The 25,255-nt window shown below is 46.7% G+C and overlaps 1 protein-coding gene across 2 annotated transcripts in view; it reads right to left on the reverse strand.

Annotated features, from left to right (window-relative positions):
* LOC146869214 (uncharacterized) overlaps window positions 1-25,255 on the reverse strand; it is a 231,573-nt gene that overhangs the window by 144,881 nt on the left and 61,437 nt on the right. For both annotated transcript variants that reach the window (XM_085643563.1, XM_085643637.1), the window contains exon 3: window positions 11,681-11,846. In XM_085643563.1, coding sequence (XP_085499689.1) covers window positions 11,681-11,846 — 166 coding nt within the window. The remainder of the gene's footprint in view (window positions 1-11,680; window positions 11,847-25,255) is intronic.

Consider the following 25,255-nt stretch of genomic DNA (forward strand, 5'->3'; position numbering starts at 1 on the left):
GTGTTGTCTGTGCGTATCAGGACAGCTTTGCCTAGAAGGTGCAGCTGAAAAGATTTCAGTGCTAGGAATATTGCTAACAATTCCAGGTAGTTGATGTGGAATTGTTTTTGTTGGGGGGTCCAGATAACTTGAATGTTATGGGTTTGAAGGTGCAATCCCCAGCCGGTGAGCGATGCGTCTGTTAGCACTATCTGTGGAACTGGCTCGAGGAACGGACGCCCTTTGGAAAGGTTTTGTGTGTTCCACCATTGCAGAAACACGATGGGTACGGTCGTCCACTAACACCAGATCTGTTAGCTGACCTTGAGCCTGGTTCCACTGAGATGCTATGCATTCCTGTAATGGACGCATTTGTAATCTTGCATGAGGAACGAGAAAAATGCAAGAGGCATGAACACTCTTGCTGGAAGTGAGTGTTGTGGCTGAAATTTTATAATTAACATTTGCATAGCAGTTATCCTAACTGGGTTGGGATATGCTAGTGCTCGGGAGGTATTTATTGTAGCCCCCAGATATTGTGTTTTGATAGGATTTGCCCTGATTTAGTGTGAATCCCAGACTGTAAAGCAGTTGTATGGTACGGAGTGTGTGTTGAACACATCCGCTGTGAGACTTTGCTTTTATGAGCCAGTCGTCCAGATAAGGAAAGACATGAATGTGTTGTCTTTTTAATTGAGCTGCAACCACTGTGAGGCACTTGGTTAAGACTCTGGGTGCCGTGGTAACTCCGAATGGTAGGACTTTGAATTGGTAGTGTTGGCCATCTACCACAAACCTGAGATATTTCCTGTGAGCGGGATGAATGGGAATGTGAAAGTAGGCGTCCTTTAGATCTAGGGTGGAGAGAAAGTCGCCTTGTTGAAGTAGAGGAAGCACCTGTTGCAAGGTGACCATATGGAAGTGGTTTGATTGGATGTAAAAAAATAGCGCTCGGAGGTCCAATATTGGCCTGAGAGAGCTGTCCTTTTTTGGAAAAAGAAAGTAGAGGGAATACACCCCTGTGCCTTGATGGGGCAAGGGAACTGGTTCTATTGCATGTTTTTGTAACAGTGCAAGAACCTCTTGTATGAGAAGCGTTAGATGCTCTGATGACGTTGGACGCTGTTTGGGAGGAATGTTGGGAGGGGTAGAAGTGAGTTCCAGGCAATAACCATACTGGATAATTTGTCTTACCCACCTGTCTGTTGTGATGGAATCCCAGACAAGTAGGAACTGTGAGAAGCGTCCCCCGACAGGAGTGGAATGATCGGGGGAAGCGCCGGAAAGTCACTGTTTGGTGCTAGGGGAGCTGCGGGTGTTATTACCCCTGCCTCTGCCCTTGTTGTTTTTTCCCCTGTAACCTCCCCTGTAGTATCCTCTAGAAAAGGAACCCTAGTTGGGACTTGGGTAGGATGAGGACGGGTGCTCTGGTGTATTCATTTTGGATCCTGCTCTATAGAAGGAACGCCGAAAGGAGCCTCTGTTAGAGGGTAATTGCAATGCTCCTATAGACTTGGCAGTCTCCATGTCCTTCTTTATCTTTTCCAAAGATGTGTACATTGCAAGACCAAAAAGGTGTTGCTGATCAAAGGGCTGGTTTAGGATGGTGTTTTGTACCTCCTGTTTAAAGCCAGACACCCTTAGCCAGGCATGTCTGCGCAGCAAAACACTGGTGTTTATTGCGCGGGTCGCGGTGTCTGCTGCGTCAAGGGCTCACTTTATGGAAGTATTCGTTATTAACTTGCCTTCCTGTATAAGGTTGTTGGCTTTGTCCTTGTATTGCTATGGGAGGTGTTGAATGAGCTTTTCCAGCTCATCATAATGAGCCCTATCATACCTTGCTAGAAGGGCTTGTGTATTTGCTATCTTCCATGAGTTGGCAACTTGAGACGCCATGCTCTTGCCTGATGCGTCCAATAACTTATATTCCTTGTCAGGAGGTGGTATGTCACCTGATCCCGGAGAGTTTGCTTGTTTGCGCGCATTGGCTACGATGAGGGAATCTAAGGGGAGTTGACCCTTGATGTAAATGGGGTCGGAAGGAGCTGCCTTGTATTTCTTGTCTACCCTGGGGTTAAGAACCCTTGCTCTAATTGGGTCTTTGAACACCTCAGGAGCGTGTCTAAGATCTTTAAGCATTGGCAGTACCTGTGTAGACTTTTGTGGTTGATCAAAGGTCTCTAACAGAAAGTCCTCCTCTACAGGGTCAGAATGTAGTTTGACTCCATGGTATGTTGCGGCCCTATTAACTAGCTGGGCAAAACCCACATTGCAATCTGGTGGAGATGGTTTTGAGGGGTAGTAGTCTGGATCATTGTTAAGATCAGGCTCAGCATCATAATCATGCCATGGGTCTGGTTCCTGTGGGGGATCATCAGTGTCCAGTGGCACTACATCTTCGTCTTCTTGCCCATCCCCCTGGTCCTCATCAGTATCCTCTGGTTGTGGCGAATGTGGTGGAGAGATAATTTAAATAGGGTTGACTGGTGGGGGGTGAAGGTGGTAGGGAAGTGTTAGTAGCAATGTGCATCTTTTTGAGAGGAACTGGTGCATGTGGTAACTGCTCTGGTTTCCTCTTTGTAGGTAGCTTAGTAACTATATGACCAGTCTTTGGATGAATTAAAATGGTGGCCTGCTTTGGATCGGGGAGAAAAAGTTCTTCGGTATCGAAGGTTTTCTTCGGCGTTGAAGATTTTCCCTTAGACACTGGCTTTGACTCCTTAGGGGCAATGTCCTGTATAGAAGTCTTTCACGGTTCCGAGACCTTTGGAGCGGGTTGTTTTGGCTCCGGAGGTGTTTATTTGGGAGGCTTTTCCTTGGATGTTTTCGGCTCCGACGGCTTCGGTGTCGAAGGCTTATATGTATGCTTCGGTGCCGAAAATTTACCAGGTTGTTTTGTTGCCAAGGTCTTGACAGGCTCTTTCGATGCCGAGTCTTTTTCCGTGTGCTTTGGTGCCGAGCTCTTTTCCGGCTGTTTCAGTGCCAAGGGGTCTTTTGCCGGTTTCGGCGTCTAATGTTTCTCCGGTGCCAACGACGGAGGGCGCGGCATCTCAGGTGACTTAGCCTTCGGTGCCGAAGGTGGTTTTTCGGGACCGGGTGGTTGGCTCGAGCCGGAAGGCTTTTCTCTGTCCATCGGCGCCAAGCCCGGAGGCGGGGCACTCGAAGATTTTGGTCGGTGTGGACCTGAGCCTGGGGGCGAAGGTGTCACCGGAGGCTTTGGTATGGGCTTGGGTGGGGCGGGGTCTCGGTACTCACGTCCCGCTGCGCCGGTGTGATGTCATCTTCAACGTCGGAGTCATCTGCTTCGGAGACCGAGACATGCTCTTCTTCTTCTGGTTCCGGAAGGCTGTCGGGACCTGGATGGAAGATGTCTGGGATGGAACCTGTGCCTTGGGACATCTTGTGGCGCCGAGCTCGTCGATCCTGGATAGTCTTCTTGGATTTGAAGGAAAGGCAAGCTTCACAGTTGTCCTCTCGATGTTCTGGAGAGAGGCACAGATTGCAGACGGGATGGAGGTCCGAGAGTGAGAATTTAGCACCACACTGGGGAAATTTTTTAAAGGGAGTCCGTTCCATCGACATCTGTCGCTGCCAGCGCGGGTAGGACCAACGGCCCGCATCGAAGTTCACCGATGTCTATGATTTTTGAGGTTTTCTGTCCAGTGTGCGTCGTAGTAACGCGATCGAGACAATACCGTCGGTTAGCTTGTGATTGCGCGTCGAAAAAGGGGTTCGATAACGACACCGGAGTGCAGCAAGTCACATCCAAACCCGATGGCAGAAAAAACAATCTAAGGATGGAGCCGATGCCCATGCGTATTGTCGACCGAAGGAGGATTCACCAACCTTGTGACTACAAAGACTTCTTCGAACACAAAAACAAAATGCAAACATCCGAGCCCAACACCACGTGGCGATCTATGCATAGTGTACAACCTGCAGCTCATATGCCTCAAACATTGAATTACTTGCACCACACATATTTGATCCCGAAATGGATAGGCCGCATCTTCCAAGGGACAAATCACATCTGCCCACGATGCTCGGAAGCCACATGGTGTGGCGCTAATTGATTATTAGCCAATACTGGGACGGGATGTTGACAAACATATCTGATACAGTGAGTAGACAGATACCCAAGAAGGCTACACACTGCCTATTGGGACTCACTGTGCATACGAGGAAAGCTAAAAACATGAACACGTTTATCAACTTGGGCCTTATACTTGCCAAGTGATGCACAGCCACGTCCTGGACATCACCCTTGCTGCTCCGTTGGGCCTCTGCTGAGAGTCCTAAAAGCTGGAATGCCTGATAAAACCGATAACTGCACAAACATTGCCAGCTGCTACAGGGTCTTCCCCATCAGTGACCTAGGATGAATGACCCTGTCCGCGGTGGAGGCCAACATGGATAAACGCTGCTTTGAACTACATCTGGGGTGACATACACACAGGGTTGTGCTGGGGTTCCCCACACATGCTCTAGGTACGTTTACATCGCACTAACACTGCTCCTGTACAACCCTACACCCCTGTCACAATAAGGACGACACACACCATAGCCCCTTCCTCACTGGGGCCACTGGCCCGCCAAGGCTGCCAATAGCTATAAAGTTGCATTTACTATTGTTTGATTCAGCTGTACCCTATTGACAATTGGCTATTGTCTGTATATGGCACGCCTCCTCGAATAGTAGTATGCAGCGATAAATGATGTGAAATGTGGTTAAAATATCAACATGTGTGTTGTAATGCAACATCCTTTGCATGTAGAACGCACATATGCATGCTGCTTTACAGACACTATCAGAAAACAACTACTATAGACCTACTGTGGGGGAAGTGACGACAAACGAGGGCTTCAGCTTGGTTGGTTTAAAAAAAGGCATTATTCCACATGAGAGTGAGTAGATCCGAGGGGGGCTGCATCGGGTCTACCATGGGCTTCTGGTGTTAAGGAAAATTATTAGCAGGGGGCTTACTGTGCCTGCTGGCTTAGGGGCAGTGTACCAAAGAATATTTATCTTAACCTTCGTCAAAAATAAGGTAGCTCCAACCGCAGTGTGATTAATTGATATGTTGCCATCCTGTTTCTCTGAGTAGCCAGCTCTGACACTACAAAGGTTTAGAGGTCTGCAAAGCGTCTGGTAATGCATCTCTGACTGGACCTTGGACCCAGATACAAATGTTTGTGCACAGACCATTGTAAAACTCTAAGAAGTGAGACATCCCAATTCATATTTTTGACCATAATTCTTTATTGACTTTGTATTCATTTAACAACTGTTACTAAATATTGAGATTTTCTGAGTAGTGTATCTCTCAATAAATATATTGGGTTTTCCCAAATCTAATCAGAAAATCAGAAAAATAAATTATTTAAATAATTTACAGAAAATTGCACGATATGTAGATTTAAAGCCATGACAGTTTATTTGGGTAGGATAACAATAAGCTATATGCAGCCTGAGTCTAGCAACTGAAGATATTAAAACTGGGTTCAGCTGCAGATATTATGATTGGACATTAAAGTCAATATAATTTTTTCTATAATTTGTCACATGCACTTATTTTGTGCCTCATTAAATAAGATGATTGACCCTTTTGAGTAAGTTTCCAATTTTGAGTGAGTATATTACTTTTCGGTATTCATAAACTGCACCTAGGTACTAACTTGCACTTTTGTAGGAAGTCCACTCACATCCTCCACAATTGTGAGCTCTGGGTAGGGTATGTAGAGTGGCCTTCCACAAGTCAGGCTGGTGTACACTTCCTGCTGCTGAAGGTGCTGGGCTGTCTCCTCCAAGATGCAGAAAGTGTCAGACAGACAGCCCCGAAGCTGAGCCAACAGAAACAACTGCAGGGCATGCATGTGCCATCTGGCGCATGGGACAAGAAGTTACTAGAAAAATGCAGAAGACTGGAAGTCCAAGAATCCTCAAATCCATCATCACTTGAGGCCCAATATGGAGTCCAACACATAGAGAACATATTCTGACTGTCCTGGATTTGTTATAGCGGTGGAAAGGCCTTGAATGCTACCCTGTACATGAGACCATCTATAAAGTGAATCCTCTATGTAGGCATCGGTTCGCAGACATACAATACAATGATGTCAAGAGGGTGACAATCATCCTGAGGTGGTCGCCAATGGACGAATCACGCCCGCCTTGAGCAGCCAGTTATCGAACTACAGGAATACATGTATACCCAACCTCAGAAGACTAAAACTGTGGCATTGTCTGGTGAGAATTGCCCTGGTATGACGTGCCCGGATATAGAAGGGATACATGGCGAGACAAAAGAAAACATAGGATATAGGCCTTTTTAATGAATTGTAATACTCATCGATCCAACTTGATTGATTTCCAGCTGGGGAGGAAAAATGTAATTCAGTCCCCCACAGACTAGTCAATTCTCTAGAAGGGCAAATCAGAGCAGCATGGTTGTTGCTGCAGTGGAGGTAGATGACTGCTGTCCCTGCTGTGTATAGCCTTGACCACCAATGTGGGTTTTGGACCAGGGAAAAGTCTGGGTTCGTGGCTGTGCTGGATGGGCAGGTTATTGCTACGTCTACGACAGTCCTGATGAGCAGCTTATGAATCTCACATATGGCAGGGCTGCCAGGACATACCCTGATAATCTATTTGCATGCATTCAGGTGGGCCGCTGACCCATAGCACGACTCACACAGTGAGCGGAATCAAGTCCAGAATGCACTTTGCTGTGTCCTATTCAACCTCAATGGTCTGGTCAAAATTCACCATGAGGTCCTCTGGGCAGCCGCAAGAATGACCATATCACACAAAGAATGGGCAAACCTGCCCAGCAGACAACCTGCATTTAGTGAGCACAAGGCTAGGCTGGCATCAATGCACTTAGATTCTCTGGCGACAAGGGTAGTAGGAAAGACCTTAGGCTTCACCTTACTGGTAGCCACCTGACCACCAGACTTTCTGTCATGATGTGATGCGTGAGGAAAGTTGCGTTATAAGGGGCCACTCTCTTTCGTCCGGTGACAGGCCGACTGATTGGAGGGCCCGAGAATTGAATTCCCAAATTGAACATCAAAAGTGTCCACGAGAGCCTCATTCAAGTACAATAGGGGCTTACTGGAGAACAGCCCTGGTGAGATAATTCCTGTCAGTAAATTTGATTTCGATTTGGCAGCAGGCAGATGCAGTCGAGGACTTCCACTGCTATGTTCACCACAAATGCGAAGCAAGTACTTTCCAGGTGCAGTCAAGCTCAGTCTCTGGAGAGGTGTCCAACCCACTTGCATTTGATTCTGCATATTTAAAACAAAGCCCATCATCAGTGTAGTGGGGAGGGAGCAGTTTGTACTCGCCATTGTCGCCACCATGGGGAACACGTTGTAAGGCTTGTAGAGCATCCAAATGAAAGCTGAGCAGGGGTTCTAGTCTCTGTTAATATTGATGGTATGAAAAAGCATGGGAGTCAGGTTCGGTCCTAGTTGGCCGCACCTTAGTGATTTCATAGCATGATATAGATCTGGTGCAGAGCGACATTGGTCGGCATCAGAGACCAGCATATGCACCAGATCCGGTATGGATGCTGGCTGAGTTGGCAGTAGCCCTGGCCCAGAAGGAAATTGAATGGTCCCTCAGGTGGGAATGGATTTCTGGACCGGCATCAACATTGTGTTGGTGACTGGTTCAAGCATTCCACCCATCACTTTCTTATATTCCTCAGTGCGACATCTTACATGTGGTATGCTCAGATGCAGGTCTCAAGCTCCCCATGCCGCTGGACGAAAGATGTACCCAATTGAAGAGGCTTAAATAGGCTGATACCTGGCTGGATCTGCATGTGTTCTATTTCAGAGGGGACCAGGTCTGGCCGTTCGGGCTGGAGTGTTCCTACTGAAGCAGGACCAATGAAAATTTGAATATGGATGGGTCTGAGGTGGCATTGTTGACAAAAAATGAATGGACTGGGATGTGGCCTCGAGATTAATTCGAGCATCCACCACTCATGCTTTTGTGTACCCATGAGGGCAGTCGGTGCCGGAGAAGGGCCTGTTGGCAGAAGTGTAACTGGGGGCTCCTGTTGCTACATCGAGCCCAAAGGCACTCCTGAGGGAGCTGGGAGCATCTTAAGCATCTGCACCAGAGCACCTTCGAAGGTCTCTGTTAGACTTAGCACCATTGGCGTGGGTCTCCCTTCCATTTTTCAATTGTATCTCCTCTGTTTTTGTTGGTGTTAGATGCTCTGCGCGCTGTGCCACTCCCATTCAGTGCCACAGCGTGAATGCTCCCTATTGTGAATTGACTGTATGAATTGGTATTCCCATAATTAGCTCATTTGATTTACCTGTTAGTCCCTAGTATAGGGCACCGTGTGTGACCAGGGCTGGTAGACCAAATGCTGCTGGTGGGCCTGCTTCTCTGATTGCGCCACCCACAGACGCAGCTTGTAAAATGTCTCAGACCTGCCATTGCAGAGTCTGTGCGCAGTCCAGAACTGCCATCTTGACTGCGAAGTGAACCCACTGCCCAGATCCTAAACCTTCCCTTGGCATCATGTAAGTCACCACTATGGTAGGGTGCATTGTATGTGAAAGGTAGGACAAGCCGTGGTATGTGTAGCATGTCCTGATAGTGAATTACACCCAATTTCGTTTTTCACTATTGCAAGGCTATCTGTTCCCAAAGGCCAGAATGGGCAGTTTGATTACTTCATCCTATAATCCTAACAGACCCAAGGAACATGATAGGAAAGTCGAATTTAGTATGCCTGAACTCAGAATATTAAAGTACATCTTTTAGTGAAGATTATTTTTATAGTCAGTGTTTGAAAATAACACTTTTAGAAATTAGGCATTTTCTTGCCCAAGCCTTCCAGTGTGCTCTGCTGCTATGTGTATTGGCTGCCTGGTTTTGAAGGGACAGGGCAGGGTGAGTCAGACCTGGGTTGAATAGAGGGATCTGCATTTGAAGTATGGGGAGGGGTAGCTCCTTGACTTGAATAAGGCTGTGCCTGGCAAGGTGAATGCTGGCTCCACCTCCTACTGTGCGTCTGATGGCAGACCCCCTCTTTCTGAAAGGAAGGCTGCAGCCTTGTAAACAGAGTGCTCCAGGACTGCACAGAACTGGTTCTGGCTGGGTTCAGTGACTTGTGACTTTTGAGAACAAAGACTTTTTGGGTATAAATATCTGTGCTGAAACCCCTACAATTTGTATTACTTCTGGATGTCAAGACGAACCTCTGTCCGTGTAACCAGGGAAGCTGAAGGAGTTTGTTACTGCCCCTGAGCCAGTGTGCTGTTTTCTGGGGGTGGCCTGCAATGGTTTCCATTGGACTTGAAGAGAGGGGAAAGGACTTTGCGCTTTCATCAATCTTGCTGAAGCAATTACCCAAGGGCTTGAATTGGGCTTGCCTCCTGCTGAAGTCTCGGGACCACAAGACTTCACCCACCAGCCTTCTGAATTCCTCTGGGAGGAATTCTATCTGCAGGTGAGCCTTCTGTTGAGTATCCCTGGGCTTTTGTGTTACTGCCAGAGAACACAGGCTGAGCATCGTCTTGATCGCATTTGCGGGCCGCTGCAACTGATAGCTTTTGCCGCTGAGCGCCAGCCTGTTCTCGCATCAAGAAACCATCGCTATCCCTCGTTTGTGGGCTGCCGCCGCTGAGAGCAACATCCCGAAGCTCCGCGTTGTGCCGCTGACTGCCCGCATCACCTTCGCATCAATAACTCATCGCTATCACTTGCTTGTGGGCCGCCGCCACTGAGAGCAACATCCCGAAGCTCCGCGTTGTGCCGCTGAGTGGCCGCATCCACAGCGCATCGAGGAATCATCGCCATAACGCGTGGGGGCCGCTGCAGCTGGGAGCTGTTACCGATGAGTGCCCGAATTTCACCCCATCCGAGAGTCATCGTAATCGCACGCTGTGGGCCGCTGCAGTCGGGAGCGACATTCCGAAGCTCCACACTGTGCCGCTGAGTGCCCGCCCTTTTCATCACGCCTGAGTGTCGTCTCCGTCACACAGTGGTGTGGACCGCTGCAGCTGAGAGCTGTTGCCGCTGAGTGCCCGCATTTCATCTCTTCAGCTTCTTCGCGAGGTTGTGCTTCATTGCCCCTTTAAACTCAGGTACATTGTGCATATTGGGTCACATAGACCCCTGCCTTGAGCGGAACTCGTTTTGCACGTTTTGAGTGACTTTGCAGCAATATTCCTATTCACTTGTATTGTGGATTTTTGTCGTTTTGGGTCTTTTGCTAACTATATATAAAAAACGTATTTTTCTAATTCCTGTGTGGTGTCCCTTTGTAGTGTTTTCACTGTGTTACTGTGTCTGGTCATAAATGCTTCACACACTGCCTCTGAGATAAGCCTGTCTGCTCATGCTACTTTACCACAGGGTTGAGCAGGGGTTATCAAAGGCTGTATCCCCCTTACTCGGACTTAGAAGCAAGGGTCCCTATTTGGTCATTGGCGCCAGCCATTGCCCACTAGAGACCCCCATCTCTAACAGTCTCTATTTGTTGTTGGGTCGAGGACAGCCTGGGGAACTCAGTGCTGCAACCAACAGGCTCAGAGTTAGTAATCCTTGGAGGCGAGTGGCCCCTGTCTCCTCGCCAGATTTTGATTGACTACACGGGGTCGAATCCAGCTTGGTCTTCTTGCGCTTGTAACTTGCTTTGGATTCCAACTTACCTCAGGTCTTCCACTGGGACTGGGATTTAGAATGTGGCCAGTCTCGCAATAGCAGCTCCCGACTTGGATTGGGAGCAGAACCACTGTTTCATAAGAGACATATTTTTATGTTTTCCAACCTGTAGCTTTATTTGCTTTCTGATAGCCTTAAGTGCATCAAGGTGCACTATTCATGTGACTTGAGACTGGACGAAGGCACCACAAATATTGAAGGAGCCTGTAACTGACATTCGTATCCTGCAGTCATGACATGGCTTGCATCCCGTCTTTTTTGAGCAACACGTTTTCCCTGGCATACTGACGAGAACAATTTAAAGGCATTGGAAGACCGACACACTGGATCTCTGGAGCTCTGGATCTGCATCAAAGGGTACAGAAAGAAAAAAAGGAACTGACTGCAGCACATAGGGGTGGCGCCTTTAGGAAGCTCCAATTCTCCACTTCTGGAGCTTTGGGAGGCCACTGCAGGGCTATAGGCTGTCATCTGAAAGCAGACAGGAGCTCTTGCTCGAAAATCTCTACAGGTGGGGAATCTGTGGTTAGAAGTATCCATTAGAAGATTTTGATACAATTGACCAGTGATCACGGCAAGGCCATGAGGGTTTCCCTGTCTGGTTATGCTGCAACACAGAGGGTTAATATATATAAAAAGTTATGTTTCTTTATAACACCTTGTGCTCTCTAAAGGCACATGCTGTACAGCAGTCTAATACACGGTCTGTGCCAATGTTGCACTACATACAAAGTGCAAAAGATAAATAAATACCACTGTCCTACAAAGTCACAATTTGGGATAGCCAACAATGACATATTAAGTGTCTTCCATTCAGATGTAATTCTATTATTTTACTATATTTGTGAATATGTAGAGCAGAAAATTTGAATGTTATTTTTTTTAAAATATATATTATTTATTTTGTCATTGTCTGTGGTGGTCTGTAACAAAATGTATTTATAAATGCAGACGTCACAGCCTAAAAGTACAGTGTAAAGTAAGATACTATGGTGGAAGTCTTACCTTCATCCTCGTCGCTCTCTGAGCTGGCAGGCGCAGCCACCTGGCCATGGTTATATTTACACCTTGAGTCATATTTGCAGTATCCTTGCAAATGGTGCTGACAAATATGCAGATATTCACACTTCTGCCCTTTCGAGCAAGATCCTTTGTTGTAGTATTTGCAAGGCTGTGAAAACAAAAAACTCAAATTAGTGGAATATACTGATGCTAACAGCCACAGTTATCAGTGATCGATGGATAATTAGTACATATCCAAGTTGAAAGTTACTAGAATGGGAGTATCAACGAGTTGATAGAACATGTACATGCTGAGGGTCACAGCAATTGATTTGCTAAAGCGTGTGGGAGGACTACTGTTATTGGTGTATTAGTGGGGAACATTACAGTTGGGAGCCACTGTAAATGAATGCGCTAGATGGTAAATCATATCCAGGCAGAGGGCCAAAGTGGTAGTGGATTATTGATGTGTGAGTGACCCTGGCTAAGTGGGGAGCAACTGATAGTGGATTATTGTTCATGTAGTAGGAATCTTCAAAGTGGAAGACACTGTTAGTGGCTACTAGCTAAGAGAAGTAGCGATTCAAAACCAGGAATTCTACAGTTGAAAACCAACAGATCCAACTAAGATGATTCAGGAAGAAATGTGACATTTTACAGGATGCATTTGATAATGAGTACTTTAGCCCTAAAGAATTTGAATTTCTGAAGAAGGTAAACCTGAGAACCCCAGTGATTTATTTCTTACCAAAGATACACAAAGATTAATACAATCCCCCAAGACGACCAATCGTCTCGGGTGTGATTCAATGTTGGAACCAATCTCACAATATGTAGACAGATTTTTAAAACAACGTATCATCAAAGTGCCATCATACTTAAGAGAAACTATGGATTTTATTAACAAAGTCAAAGGTTACCAATTTAATACAGCTACACAGTGGAAGATAATTTGGGATGTGGTCTCTTTGTATACACATATCCCTCAGGATGAAGGTCTAGAAGCTATTCAGTTTCCTTGGAGACAAGACCAAGGACGCATAGAGTCCCCACAAAATTCATTTTGAAGTTGGCAGGCTTTGCACTAAAAAGGAACTACTTTAAATTTGAAGAAGATTTTTTTCTTCCAGGTAAAAGGGACTGCCATGGGTTGTTCGTTTGTGCCTGAAATGGCACTATTGTATATGGCACTTTTTGAAGACAAATGTGTATATGACAACAATCCTTACTCAGGACGCATAAAAGAGTGGCTCCTATATATTGGTGACATCTGGTGTGTATGGAATGGAGATGAAGATACTCTGGGTCTATTGAATATGTGGCTCAATGATAGGAGTTCAGACATCAAATTCAATATGTCAAAACATCAAAAAAGCTTTTAGATGTAAAAATCAAGGCTGAAGAAGGGCAGCTAATTAAAACACTTCACTGAAAGCCAACAGACAAAAATAAAGTGTTAAACTTCAAAATCTCTGCAATTTAAAAGAAATCTTGCCCTACGGCCTATTTTTAAGATAAGAAGGAACTGTGCAACAACAGAAGACGGCTTTGTATCATTCAAGAACAATTAAAAGTGTAGGGGTAGCCGCATAAACTCCTTAAACACTCACTCAAGAGAGCATGGTACACATCAAGAGAGTGCCTCCTTGTAAAACAAGCATTGGTAATGCATCGGTTTTTCCCATCCGGGACGAAGGAAAGAGCTCGGGAGTACCACAGGAGTGGAGTCGCAGCGGCGCAACATTCTGTGATCCTGGAAGAATCACTTAATATCTCCCGGTGATAAGTTGCGCTTTATAAATCTGCTGTAAGACGAAAGAAAGCAGAAAGAGGCAACATTTAAATTAAAAAAATAGTTCCACCAAAGCGAATGTTCACAGTATTTCGGCTACAGGAAACTGATAAGAGAAGCGGACGAGCATTGGTAAATGCATGCTAAAGAAATGGAGGAAAAAAGTTGCAAGCACAGGAACCAATGAAAAGCCAGGAAAGAGAGGGGGCGGGATGTAGGCCCCTTTTAAGTTTACATTTAAAACAATAGATTTCACAAGCACAGCGAAAGCAATCTGCAGGCGAAACCTAATAAGGCTTTAGCACCTCAAATCTATGACGTAAAGAATGAGTCCAATTGAGGTACATTCGGAGAGACAAAACAGCGGGTGACAGAGAGCAGAACAGATCACTACTGTTGGCTCCATACTTGAGTCTAGGGGTTACCTTAGAATGACTGCAGGGTAGCCCCAGATTGAAGAAGACTGGGCTAGCAACACGATTACAATTAAAAGAGAAGCGTCTGTGTGCAGATCCATTTCTTCTCCAGTGTTAAAGGCAGACATTCCAATTCAAAGGTTGAGTACACATCTATTGGATTAATTTACACCAATTTATTCAACAGATTGTGTTTTGTATCTGGGTTTTTAGCCCCATAGCTGAGGAGCGAACAGTTTGTTGGTTGCTATTTAGTCAAAATCAATGGTATTACGCTAGTCCACGGCCGCAAGGTTTCTCGCATTTTTGTTGTTAGAAATGGGGGTCTCTAGTTGGCAGAGGTAACCTGCCATAAGGTTTGACCAAATAGTGACCCTTGCTTCTAGTCAGGGGTGGGGGATTACACTCCTGGATAACCCCTGCTCACCCCCTCGGTAGCTTGGCACGAGCTGACAGGCTTATCTCAGAGGCAGTGTGTTAAGCATTTGTGAAAACATACAGTAATACAGTGAAAACACTACAGATGGACACCATACAGGTTGCATAAAAATAAGTATTCTTTATATAGACTTAACACAAGACCACAAACGACACAAATCCACAATACTGTACTCAAAATAGACTTAAAGATGGTAGAAGCAGTTCAAAAATAGGCTATTCACTTAAAAGCAGTCTTTAGCAACAGGTATCCCCAACGGGAGTTATCACGACGTCGAGGTCAAAGAAACCACAAAGTACAGTGCCGACCGCGAGGTGCGCGGCATTGGGCCCGGAGTCAAAACAGACCCACACAGAACAGTACCTTGGAAAAGCGAAAACAAAGACAGCTCAAGGCGTCGCGGAGATGCGGCGTCGTTAGCACGGTGCGGCGTCGGTTCCTTGCTTCGGGGGAGGCGATGCATCGGATCCTCGATGCTTGCGCAAAGCAGGGGATGCGTCTGTTCCTTACCGGAAAGGGGGATGACGTCAAGATGGCGCCGAAACCATGGTTCCATACGATGTCACAATGTCGATGAATTCTTGACCACCCACGTTGACAATCAGCTCTGCGAGGATGTCGGCTTCGGAGTCGATGCGGCACAGCAGCAGGAGTCGGGCCTACATCGCAAGTCGGAACAGCGCTCAAATCTTATGGCAGGTTACGATGTCGCTCACTGGCGTCGATGTGGCACAGCGACTGGCGTCGGGTCTACGTTGCAAGTCGGAGCAGCGCTCACAGCTCCGATGCACATTACGGCGTCGTTCGCCGGCGACGTGTTGCAAATTCCTTCTGTAGCAACTAGAACAGCGAGTTCCAGATGCAGGCAAGCAGAAGGGGTGAAGTCTTGTATCCCTGAGACTTCAGGCAGGAGGCAAGCTCAAATTCAAGCCCTTGGAGAAATATTCTGCAAGATGATGAAAGTTCCTTAAAAGTTCCTTCTCCTTTCCTTGGCAATGAAGAAACCACTGCAGGCCAACCCAGCATACAGCACACTGGCAGAGGGGCAGTTCAAACTCCGGCAGCATCCTTGGTTCTTCTCCTTGGCAAGGTTTGTCTTGATTTCCCAGAAGTGATCTAAAGTCCTGGGGTCTGGGGCCCATATTTATACTACTATTCTCTTTGTTCTCTGAAGGCAGAGGGTCCTGTACCTAGTCCAAACCAGTTCTGGGTGCATTCTGCCAGAGCACACCTTCTTCCTTTGTCAGTGTGGGCCAGGGTCATCAGACGCACCCCTGGAGGTGGAGCCAGCATTGTGGAAGGCAGGCACAGCCCTATTCAGGCCTAGGTGCTACTCCTCCCACCACTCTACATGCAGATAGGTCTATTCAGTGCTGTGCTTACTCACCCTGTGTCCTGAAGCCCCCCAGTCCCTGCCACTCACAAAACCAGACATATAATACACAAGCTAGCAGAGGCAGGCTGGATGGTTAGGAAAGAAAATACCTACTTTCTAAAAGTGGTATTTTCAAACACAGAATGTTAAAACTAACTTCACTGAAAGATGTATTTTATCATTCTGAGTTCAGGCATACTAAACTCGAATTTCTACCATGTTCCCTGGGTCAGTTAGGATTATAAGATGTTATAACCAAACTGCCCATTCTGGCCTATGGGGAGAGGTAGCCTTGCAATAGTGAAAAACGAAATAGGCTGTCATTCACTATCAGGTCATGCCAAACACATCAGTTCATGACCTACCTTTTACATACAATGCACCCTGCCCTAGTGCCTTCCTTAGGGGTGTATGATATGCAGAAAAGGGAAGGTTTAGGGACTGGCAAGTGGGTGCACTTGCCAAGTCGACATGGCAGTACTAGACTGCATTCAGGCTCTGCAATGGCAGGCCTGAGATATACTTTACACGTGGCTTCTGTGGGTGGCACAATCAGTGCTGCAAGCCCACCAGCAGCATTTGATTTACAGGCCCTAGGCACCCATGGTGCACTATACTAAGGGTTGACAAGTAAATCAAATAATCCAATCATGGAGTCACTAATCAATACATTAATTTAACATAGGGAGCACTTGCATTGTGGCACTGAATAGCAGTGGCCCAGTGCCCAAAGTATCTAAACCAGTAAAACATATCAAAAACAGAGGAGGAAATCAGTAAAAAAATGGAAGGGAGACTCACGCCAATGGTACCAGGTCTAACAATTGTCACCACACGTTTCGCATGATTGGACATCTGCTACATAATTTGCAATTTTATCAGTGAAAAGTTTAGTGCAAAGAGATAAAAAGTTAATTGAAAAAACAGCAATGGATGTGGAACTGTGCTGTTTTTAATCTTTGCAAAAGTAAATAGGTCAACTATTAGTTGCTGGCTGCTATATATAAGCGTTGGACTGGTATTAGGAAGGTGAAACCCAGTGGCGGCTGGTTTTAATGGGCGAAAGGGGCGTTGCCCTACCAGTGGCCAGGAGAAGAAGAGAGAGAAATGCACACCATGTGGAGCAGCAGCTTTAAAGCGCTCTGCTCAGCGCTCACTGCTTCGTGAAAATTCTAGGTTTTTAATGTAAAGGATGGGGTGAGGACGAGGTCAGAGTGAGACGAGTCCTCCTGCGCATGTGTTGGCCGGGGGCGAGGGCTATTGCTCGTGGTTCGTGTTGGCTCATGTTTGTCCTTCAGGAGGGAAAGCACTGGCGCGCAAAGTATAACTGCAGTGCAGTGTGCAGTCACAGCGGAAGGCTCGGGCAATAGGAAAACATTTCTTAAATTAACAAGGTCGTGTAAAATAATGACTTGGAACTAGCTATAGCCAGTTTGACGCGATATTTATTTGCTAATTCCATGATGCGATTAGCTGGTTTTGGATTCGTTCGCAGCTAATGCCTGCAGAGTCTCTTTGCCCAGCCCTCCCTGCAGCAGAGGACCCGTTGAGTGGGAGGACTAAACCGGGCTTGAGATTGTCTGGGTGGCTAAATTGCTGACTGGGGAGTCAGTTCTGATCCCAGCTTCTCTAACCTAACTGTGTGATCTTGAACAAATCGCTATAACAATATGCCCATGTTCTTTTCTAGAATCTGTCTGAATGAATGAGTAATTTTAATAAAGTCCATTCATTAGAACTAAGGACTTTCTTTAAAATGTAGCTGGATATTTAAATAGTGGAAGGAACATGCCCTGCCTCCCATGCTTCCACCAGAGTAACTTTATCCAGAGTGCGCACTTTTCAGAAAGGCTTCCCAATTTTGAGATTATGTTTTTGCCTGTTTGTTGAGCTGCAAATGTAATTAGAAGCACTGATTAATTTTACTTAGAGCTACAAAGCTAGCTGCTCATATTATGTTGCATATTTATAGTTCGTGCATGTTCTATGTTAAATCATGAATGGATTATTTCAGATGCTGTACTTTGTTAAGGGCCGTGCCTAGATCTGAGCGGCCAGCGCAGGCCACTCCACAAACAAACACACATTCAGTCAGACACGGCAAGCTTGAAGCTGCAGCGGGGCCTCAAGAGGAATAATGGGCGGAGGGCATGTCTGATCTGATAACCAATCTATACTGTTATTCATATTTTCAAAGCTATTTCTGGAACCTGTTAAGTCAGAGAATCGCACCTGTTCCAATCACATCCCGGTGCCTAGTGGCGCACCATAAATCAGGGAGATGAAATATAAGAGCCCCTGAAATACCAGACACAGGGACATGTTCTAATGGGAGCGACGGGGGGGGGGGGGCACTCCCTCCCCCGAGCCCTCTTTATGACAGTCATGCTCGCGCGCTTCGCACGCGATGCAACACTCAACAGCTTTTATGCCCCCCCCCCACACTTTCAAATGTCACCAGCCGCCCCTGGTGAAACCTTCACCCAGACTATACTAATGTGTGCTAAAATGAAAAAATAACATCGCCACAGAACGTGCTGGATATTTTGCCTTTTCTTTGATAAAGTTGATTCCTCCATTGACACTTAATTCCGGTTTTGGTGCTGTAAATTGTCAGCCACCCTTCTTTTAAGGGGTCCCATTTACTGCCAGCTACTTTGGAATCCTGCTTGTTCGGTTTACTGGATTGTTAACAGCATTCCACAACCTTCAAGGTGTTAAATCCAATCTTCTGCAGAACAAGAGCTAAAAGGCTCATTTGGGCAGAACAAGGTCAAGCTCCTAATAGAAGCCATTCTTGTCTAAACAAGAAATCAAAATATTTGCTAAAATCAGCAGACTGAGCGGAAATTACAATTTGAGGTAAACCTCCAACCTGGGCTTTTATCCATGGTGGCGCGTAGCTCCAGAAGTCAGGCAACCCATAAACTGTCATCTGCTGCAGGAAGAGTTAATAAACAAGCGCCCTATCCCATTCCCCCCAACCTCAGTTTAATTTGAGTCGGTGTTCCATAAATATAAACAAAACTGTACCAACCCTCACATCTAGTCTTAACAAGTGCTACTCGTACTAGAATGCTACATATGTGAAAATATTTTTCCTTTTACGAAAGGGAACAATGGGTATGTTGTAGCAGACAAGGGCACCCATACGAAGAAAAGATGCCGAAGGGACTTCTCGGACAATATTTACTTAAGGTGTCTAACTAAACATCCCCTCTCTTCCACCAAAGCAAATATTTACAGTATTTTTTCAACGGGAAGCTGATAATATAAGCAGATGAGGAGCAAACATTGATAAATCCCGGAAAATATGCTACAGCCAAAAGAAATGGAGGAATAATACGTGGCAAGCACAAGAACCAATGAAAAGCTAGGAAATTGAGGGGGGGGGGTGTAACTCCCTTTTAAGCTTATATTAAAAACAATTGATTTCTCAAGCACAGAGCAAGCGCTGTGCCGGCAAATCCTAAATAGAGAAGAGAACACTTGACCGCTGATCTATGTATCCACATATTGTCCTCAGACAAGCAATTAAAAAAATAACATCACCAAAAATTGCCATTTCAACTCCAATTCCCAATGTGGGTTTGATAGTCCGTTATTTGCCATGAAGAAAAATGTGACTTTAGGCAAACACTTGGTAAGGGCCTGCAGCCCTTCAAAATTGATGAAAACAACTTTGAGAGCTCAATGGAACATGAAACCCCTTGAAGGATGTTCACAAATCTATTTGAGATGTCATCAGTGATGTCACTGACCATGTCATGAGTGATGTAATATGTGACGTCATCAGCAGCGCATTGCGGGAGCATGAGTTATAGTTAGCTGAACTAACTATAACGGGGGGAATTTCCCTGGTTTTGTACGAGTGAAATGTCCAACTAACTATAACTTTCCCTAAAACCTATGGTATTTTCAGTGAATATATATATATATATTAAATGGTCCCCAGGATAACAAACAGAGCCAAAATGCACTATGAAATCGGTAAGTGAAAGTGATTCAAATGCATTTACCAGCATGCTACTAGACCTAGTTAGGCAATCAATAAAATTAGCCTAAAAAGCAAGAGCCACGGCAGAGAGCAATCAGAGACAAACAAGCTCCGTTCACAAGAAGCGACTAAAAAGCCAGCAGTAACGCGGCATAAGAAAAGTATCTCTAACATTGCATAACAGATAGAGCTAATTGTTAAGCACAAAATTATTTAACCTTTTCTGAACCAGCAGTGCACGAAATGTCTTGTTACTTACCACTAATCATCATTACCCCAATCAGGGTCCTCCTTGTCCCAGTCCTTACTATGTGAGGCAATCCTGCCTCACGATAGTCAATTAGCACGTTAGTATTTCTTTTATTTGTATTATAAAAGCCACTCCCACCCACCGGCATGCCTGTTATCAATAAGTCCGGACACAAACACAGCAGGAGGGAGGGAAGAGGACTGGGACGAGGAGGACCCTGATAGGGGTAATGAAGATTACAGGTAAGTAACGAGACATTACCCCCTCATGGGTCCTTCTCGTCCCAGTGCTTACTATGTGAGGACCTCACAAGCAGAACAACCAAGAAGAAAAAATGCAGGACACCAGGGATCCATACAAAAATACGAATCGTTTAATCAAACAAATGATCTAGGTACAGCAGTGTTCAAGACACCAACAGCAAAATTGTCCAAAGAGGCATGCAAAACATCAAGGCGATAATGCCGGACAAACGTATGATGGGACTGCCAAGTGGTCGCACTACACATTTCCTGGATAGAAACCCCTGCTGCCTCAGCCAAGGAAGCAGACACAGAACTTGTTGAACGACCCTGCACCAGAGAAGGAGGAGGCAGACCCACAGACTTATAGGACTGGCAGACAGCCAAACGCACCCACCAACTGATGGTGGAAGTAGAAATCTTTTTCTCCTTGGCTACACCCCTACAGGAGACAATCAGGGCAGAAGAAAGACGAAAACCCAGAGTACGCTGGATGTAAACCTGAAGGGCCCTGTGAACATCCAAGGTAGAAGGAACAATCGTATCACCAACACTAGGCAAATCAGGAAGAACCACCTCCTGCTGCAAGTAGAATTTGGTAGAGACCTTAGGGAGAAAGGCCAGGTCACACCGCAAAACAACCCTCTCGTGCTGAAATAATGAAAGGAAACAAGCATAGCCCCCAACTCAACCAACCACCTAGCGGAGGTGATGGCCAACAGAAAAGCCACCTTAGCAGACAACCACAACAAACCTGCATCCAACTAGGGTTCAAAAGGGGGCAACTGCAGACCCCTCAAAACAGTCGACAAATCCCACAAAGGGGCAATCACAGGAGTGACCGGATGACGAAGCCAAAAACTCCACAGAAGCAGACTCACCAAAGGAGCAACACACTTCAAGAAGGCCCCCGAACCCATACATGCCCGAACCGCAGCCCACTGAGTGGACAAAGTAGATGGGGAAATGCCTTTCAAAAACCCATCACAAAGAAACTCAAGAAGCCGGAGCCCCAACCACAGGATCCACACCATGAGAGGAGCACCAGGAGACAAAGCAGCCCCAATGCTTACCATAGTTCTTAATGGTTGAAGGCCGACACGAAAGCTGAATGTCCTGGGTCACCAAAGAAGATCAGCCCGGAGATTCCAACGTCAACTGTTCAAGAGCCAAGCCATCAGATTAAAGCAACGAAGACGGGGGAAAGACAGGAGAGTAAACTGAAGAGGAGACCGAACCAAGGGAAGCCAAACAAACCTGCTTCCTGCCAGCTATATCAGCAGTGAAAACCTAAGGCGGCGGGAGCAAAAGGGTGCAATCAAGAGCACAGACACACTCTTCCCTCGATTCTTCTGCAAAACCCTTGGGAGGAGGGGAATTGGAGGGAGGGCAAACAGAAGGCCAGAGGGCCAAGGAATTGAGAGTGCATCCACCACCCAAGCGTGAGGACAAATCACCTTGGAACAGAACCGATGGGAGATGAGAGTTGTGAGGAGAAGCAAAAAGATCAATCCAGGGAGTCGCGATCTGAAGACAAAGGTCCCGGAACAGAGGAACAGACAGATTGAAAAGAACCGAGGATGGAAGGTTGTGGCACAAGCTGTCCGCATAAAGGTTCAGGAGCCCCTGAATGTAAACAGCTCTCAAAACAGGTGAAACTCCGACCCAGGCACAAATCAAGTAAGCCAGCAGATTCAGAGACGCGCACTGGGTCCACCCCCCGGCGGCTCAAGTAACAATGAGCCACCTGATTGTTGGTATGAACCAACAGATTCGCCCCTTGGAGAGAGCTCTGAAAGAACAGCATCGCCTGCCAAACGGCCACCAACTCCTGCCAATTCGAGGAGCAGGCACTGTCTGCCCAAAGCCACTGACCCTTGGCCTCCAAGGACCCCAACATGGCCCCCCATTCCCCAAAGACTGGCGTCCGTCATCAACAAGATAAGAGGAGGAAGCTGAAAACAGTCCAAATCCTGAACCAGAACAGGAGAAAGAGGAACCAGAGCATCGTAATCTGCACGGGAGGGGACCCAATGAGCCAAAAGATGATTCACCAAGGGCTTGAGGTGCAGGCGAGCCCAAGGAACCGCAGCCGTGTTGCAGCCATCAACCCTGGACCCACAACCAAAGCCAAGATGGGAGTCTCAGCAGGTCCCTCAGAAGAAGCTGAAGGGCAGGAGGGAGAAACACCGCCCCCAACATGGTGTCGAAAAGTTCCCCATAAACTTAAGTCTTTGCACAGGGACTAGATGAGACTTCGCCAAATTCAACTTGAACCCGATCCTGGAACATGGCCATCTTTGCCTCCACTGCCAGAAGAGCCTTAGAAAGGGAGTAAGCAGAGACCAGACAATCATCAATATAGGGAAACACAGAGGAACCCTGAATCCGCAAAAGCCCCACAGCAGGAGCCAATACTTTGGTAAAAGTCTGAGGAGCAGTAGAGAGGCCGAAAGGCAACACCCAAAACTGGTAATGGACCACGTCCCCTACAAACCTCAGGAACCGCGGACTTCCCGGATGGACAGGAACGTGAAAATAGGCATCTTTTAAGTCCAGAGAAGCCAAAAATTTGCTCTCCTGGATAAGAGGAATAACAGACTGCAAGGTGACCGTCCAAAAATGATCCAACCGTGCCAACTTGTTTAAAGACTTGAGATTCAGAATCGGGCAGAAGGAACCGTCGGATTTTGGGACCAGGAACAGAGTCGAATAGAATCCCAGGCCCGCTCTGCCTCTAGAACCAGGACAACAGCGCCCTTTAACAGCAAGAGATCCACGCCAACAATATGGCAGACCATTTCACAAGGTCTCTTGACAATGGGGTATCCCGAAAATAGTCCAATGGGGGCGGCCCCTGGAATGGAATCCGGTAACCCAGATTGATGACCAACAGGACCCACTGGTCGAAAATCAGACTGGACCAACGATCCAGGAACAAATGGAGGAAAGCCCACTCTTGCCTAGCACCCTGGGGCTGCTGCTGCTGCTAAGGCCGGGATTTATAACGGAACGCATCCCCCCCAACCACGGGTCTGACCACGACAGGGCTGAGAAGAAGACAGAGCACCCTGAAACACCTGCTTCTGGAAAAAGGATTTCTTCTCCGGCACAGACTGAAAGTGCTTCAACAACTTCTTCTCTTCAGCAGACGGCTGCACCATTGTTTTCAAATTGTCCCCAAAAATCCGGAGACCAACAAAAGGCAGTTTATGGATCAAGGACTTCTAAGCAGCGTCAAGACACCAAGGCTTGGTCCAAAGAGACCTCCGACTAGCAACCGCCGCCCCGGCAGCTGAGGAGAAGGTCCACAGGGAATTAAAAGTCACATCAGACAGAAACTGAGCCAAGACCTCCATCTGCGCCACGACAGGAGTGGGATCCCCCTGATCCTGAAGACAGTCAAACAAAGCCTTGAAATCCTTGCTATGGACCTGCGAGACATAGGCCGAGTAAGTGCTAGACCGAATCCCAAAAGGAGAAGCAGAACACTTCAGCGCACACTGCACCTTCCTTTCAACTGGATCAGCAAGGGAAACATCCTCCAAGGACAAAGACGAAGAAGACGCCATGGAGGACAAAATAGAATTAACTTTGGGAACTTGAGGAAACTGGGTATCAACTTCCGCCAGGTGATAACGTTTTCCCAAAAAGCAAGGAATGCCCTGCTTGTCGACCTCAAGCCATTCTTAGCCAGAATGTCTTTGATGACATCATGAAAGGGCAGGTCATCCACCACAGGGGTACTATACTGGGAATAAAACCCCTTTTCAGTCAATGACTTCCACTGGATCTACTTCCCCTTAAGGGAATTGTCCATGTCCTCATCATCCTCAGAAGGCACAAGCTGAGGAGTCTGTACATCAGAATTAATTAAATCCTGCAAATCAGACCTGGAAAACCGCAACAGGTCATCCTCCAGCAGCTCCTGTACATTATTCTGTTTGGACAAATACTTCACAGGCACCGGAGAAGAATCCTCAACCCCCATGGCAGAAGCATTAGGAAGAGCAAATACCACACAGGAAGCCACAGAAACCAGAAAGTGTCCAGCAACTCCCACTAAACAACGGCCCCGGGAGCCAGATGTTGCTAGAAAAACCCAGCATCGGATTGACCCAAAGCCAGAACACAAATGAAAGCTCCCCACCCCAGCCATGCACATGCACAGGGAACTCGTTCGGGCAACGGAGCAGGTACGCAACTGACCAGAATGGTGTAAGGTCAGCGTGCACACATTAAGCCTACAGCACCAAGTATATCCCAGGATTCAGCCCGCGAGGGGTGCCGGCGCACTCAGTCCCTCGGAAATCCAAGTTCAAACCAACCTGAACCTGCGCTACCTCAGAGATCAGAGCCAATCAGGTGCAACAGAGCAGCATGGCCATAGGCGATGTATGCAAATAGAAAGAAAAAAAAAATGTACCGCACCGTAGAACCCCCAACAGATCGGCAGCAGCAGGAAAGAAAACCCACACAGTAAACACCAATGCTCCGGCTGCCATCTCAGACAGTAAAAGAACAGGCATGGCGGTGGGTGGGTGGGAGGGGCTTTTATAATAGAAATAAGAGAGACACTAACGTGCTAATTGACTGTCGTGAGGCAGGGTTGCATCACATAGTAAGGACTGGGAGGAGGAGGACCCATGAGGGGGTAATGGGGAACCGCAACTTGAAACATTGTTAAAAGAAAAGTCTGTAAACAGTTCATACACGTGACATGAAACAAAGTAGCAAAGCGATGTGTTACAAAGTAATTGTTACTGAACGAATGGGGCAGGAGGGAAACTCTTATTGAGCCCACTCTTCATAAAATGTCTAAATAAGACTGCAAACAGTGTAGAGTCTTCGGGCCAGCTGCCTAGTGACTAGGGGCGGTGCCTGGAATCTGGGGTCCTGAACTATACTAGAAATGCTACCCAACCCTTCTTTCAAGGAGAAAGCAAACCTGTGCTGGATTGGGGTCCCAGCCTTGTACGCCTAGGAAGGAAAAGTGGTCCAGAAAAGATCATGCCAGCTCAGCAAAGTGCTGAGGAGCCAAGGAACCATCTGTACACCATCACTACA

This window comes from Triturus cristatus, chromosome 1_1 (genome assembly GCF_964204655.1).
Source record: "Triturus cristatus chromosome 1_1, aTriCri1.1, whole genome shotgun sequence".
NCBI lineage: Eukaryota > Metazoa > Chordata > Amphibia > Caudata > Salamandridae > Triturus > Triturus cristatus.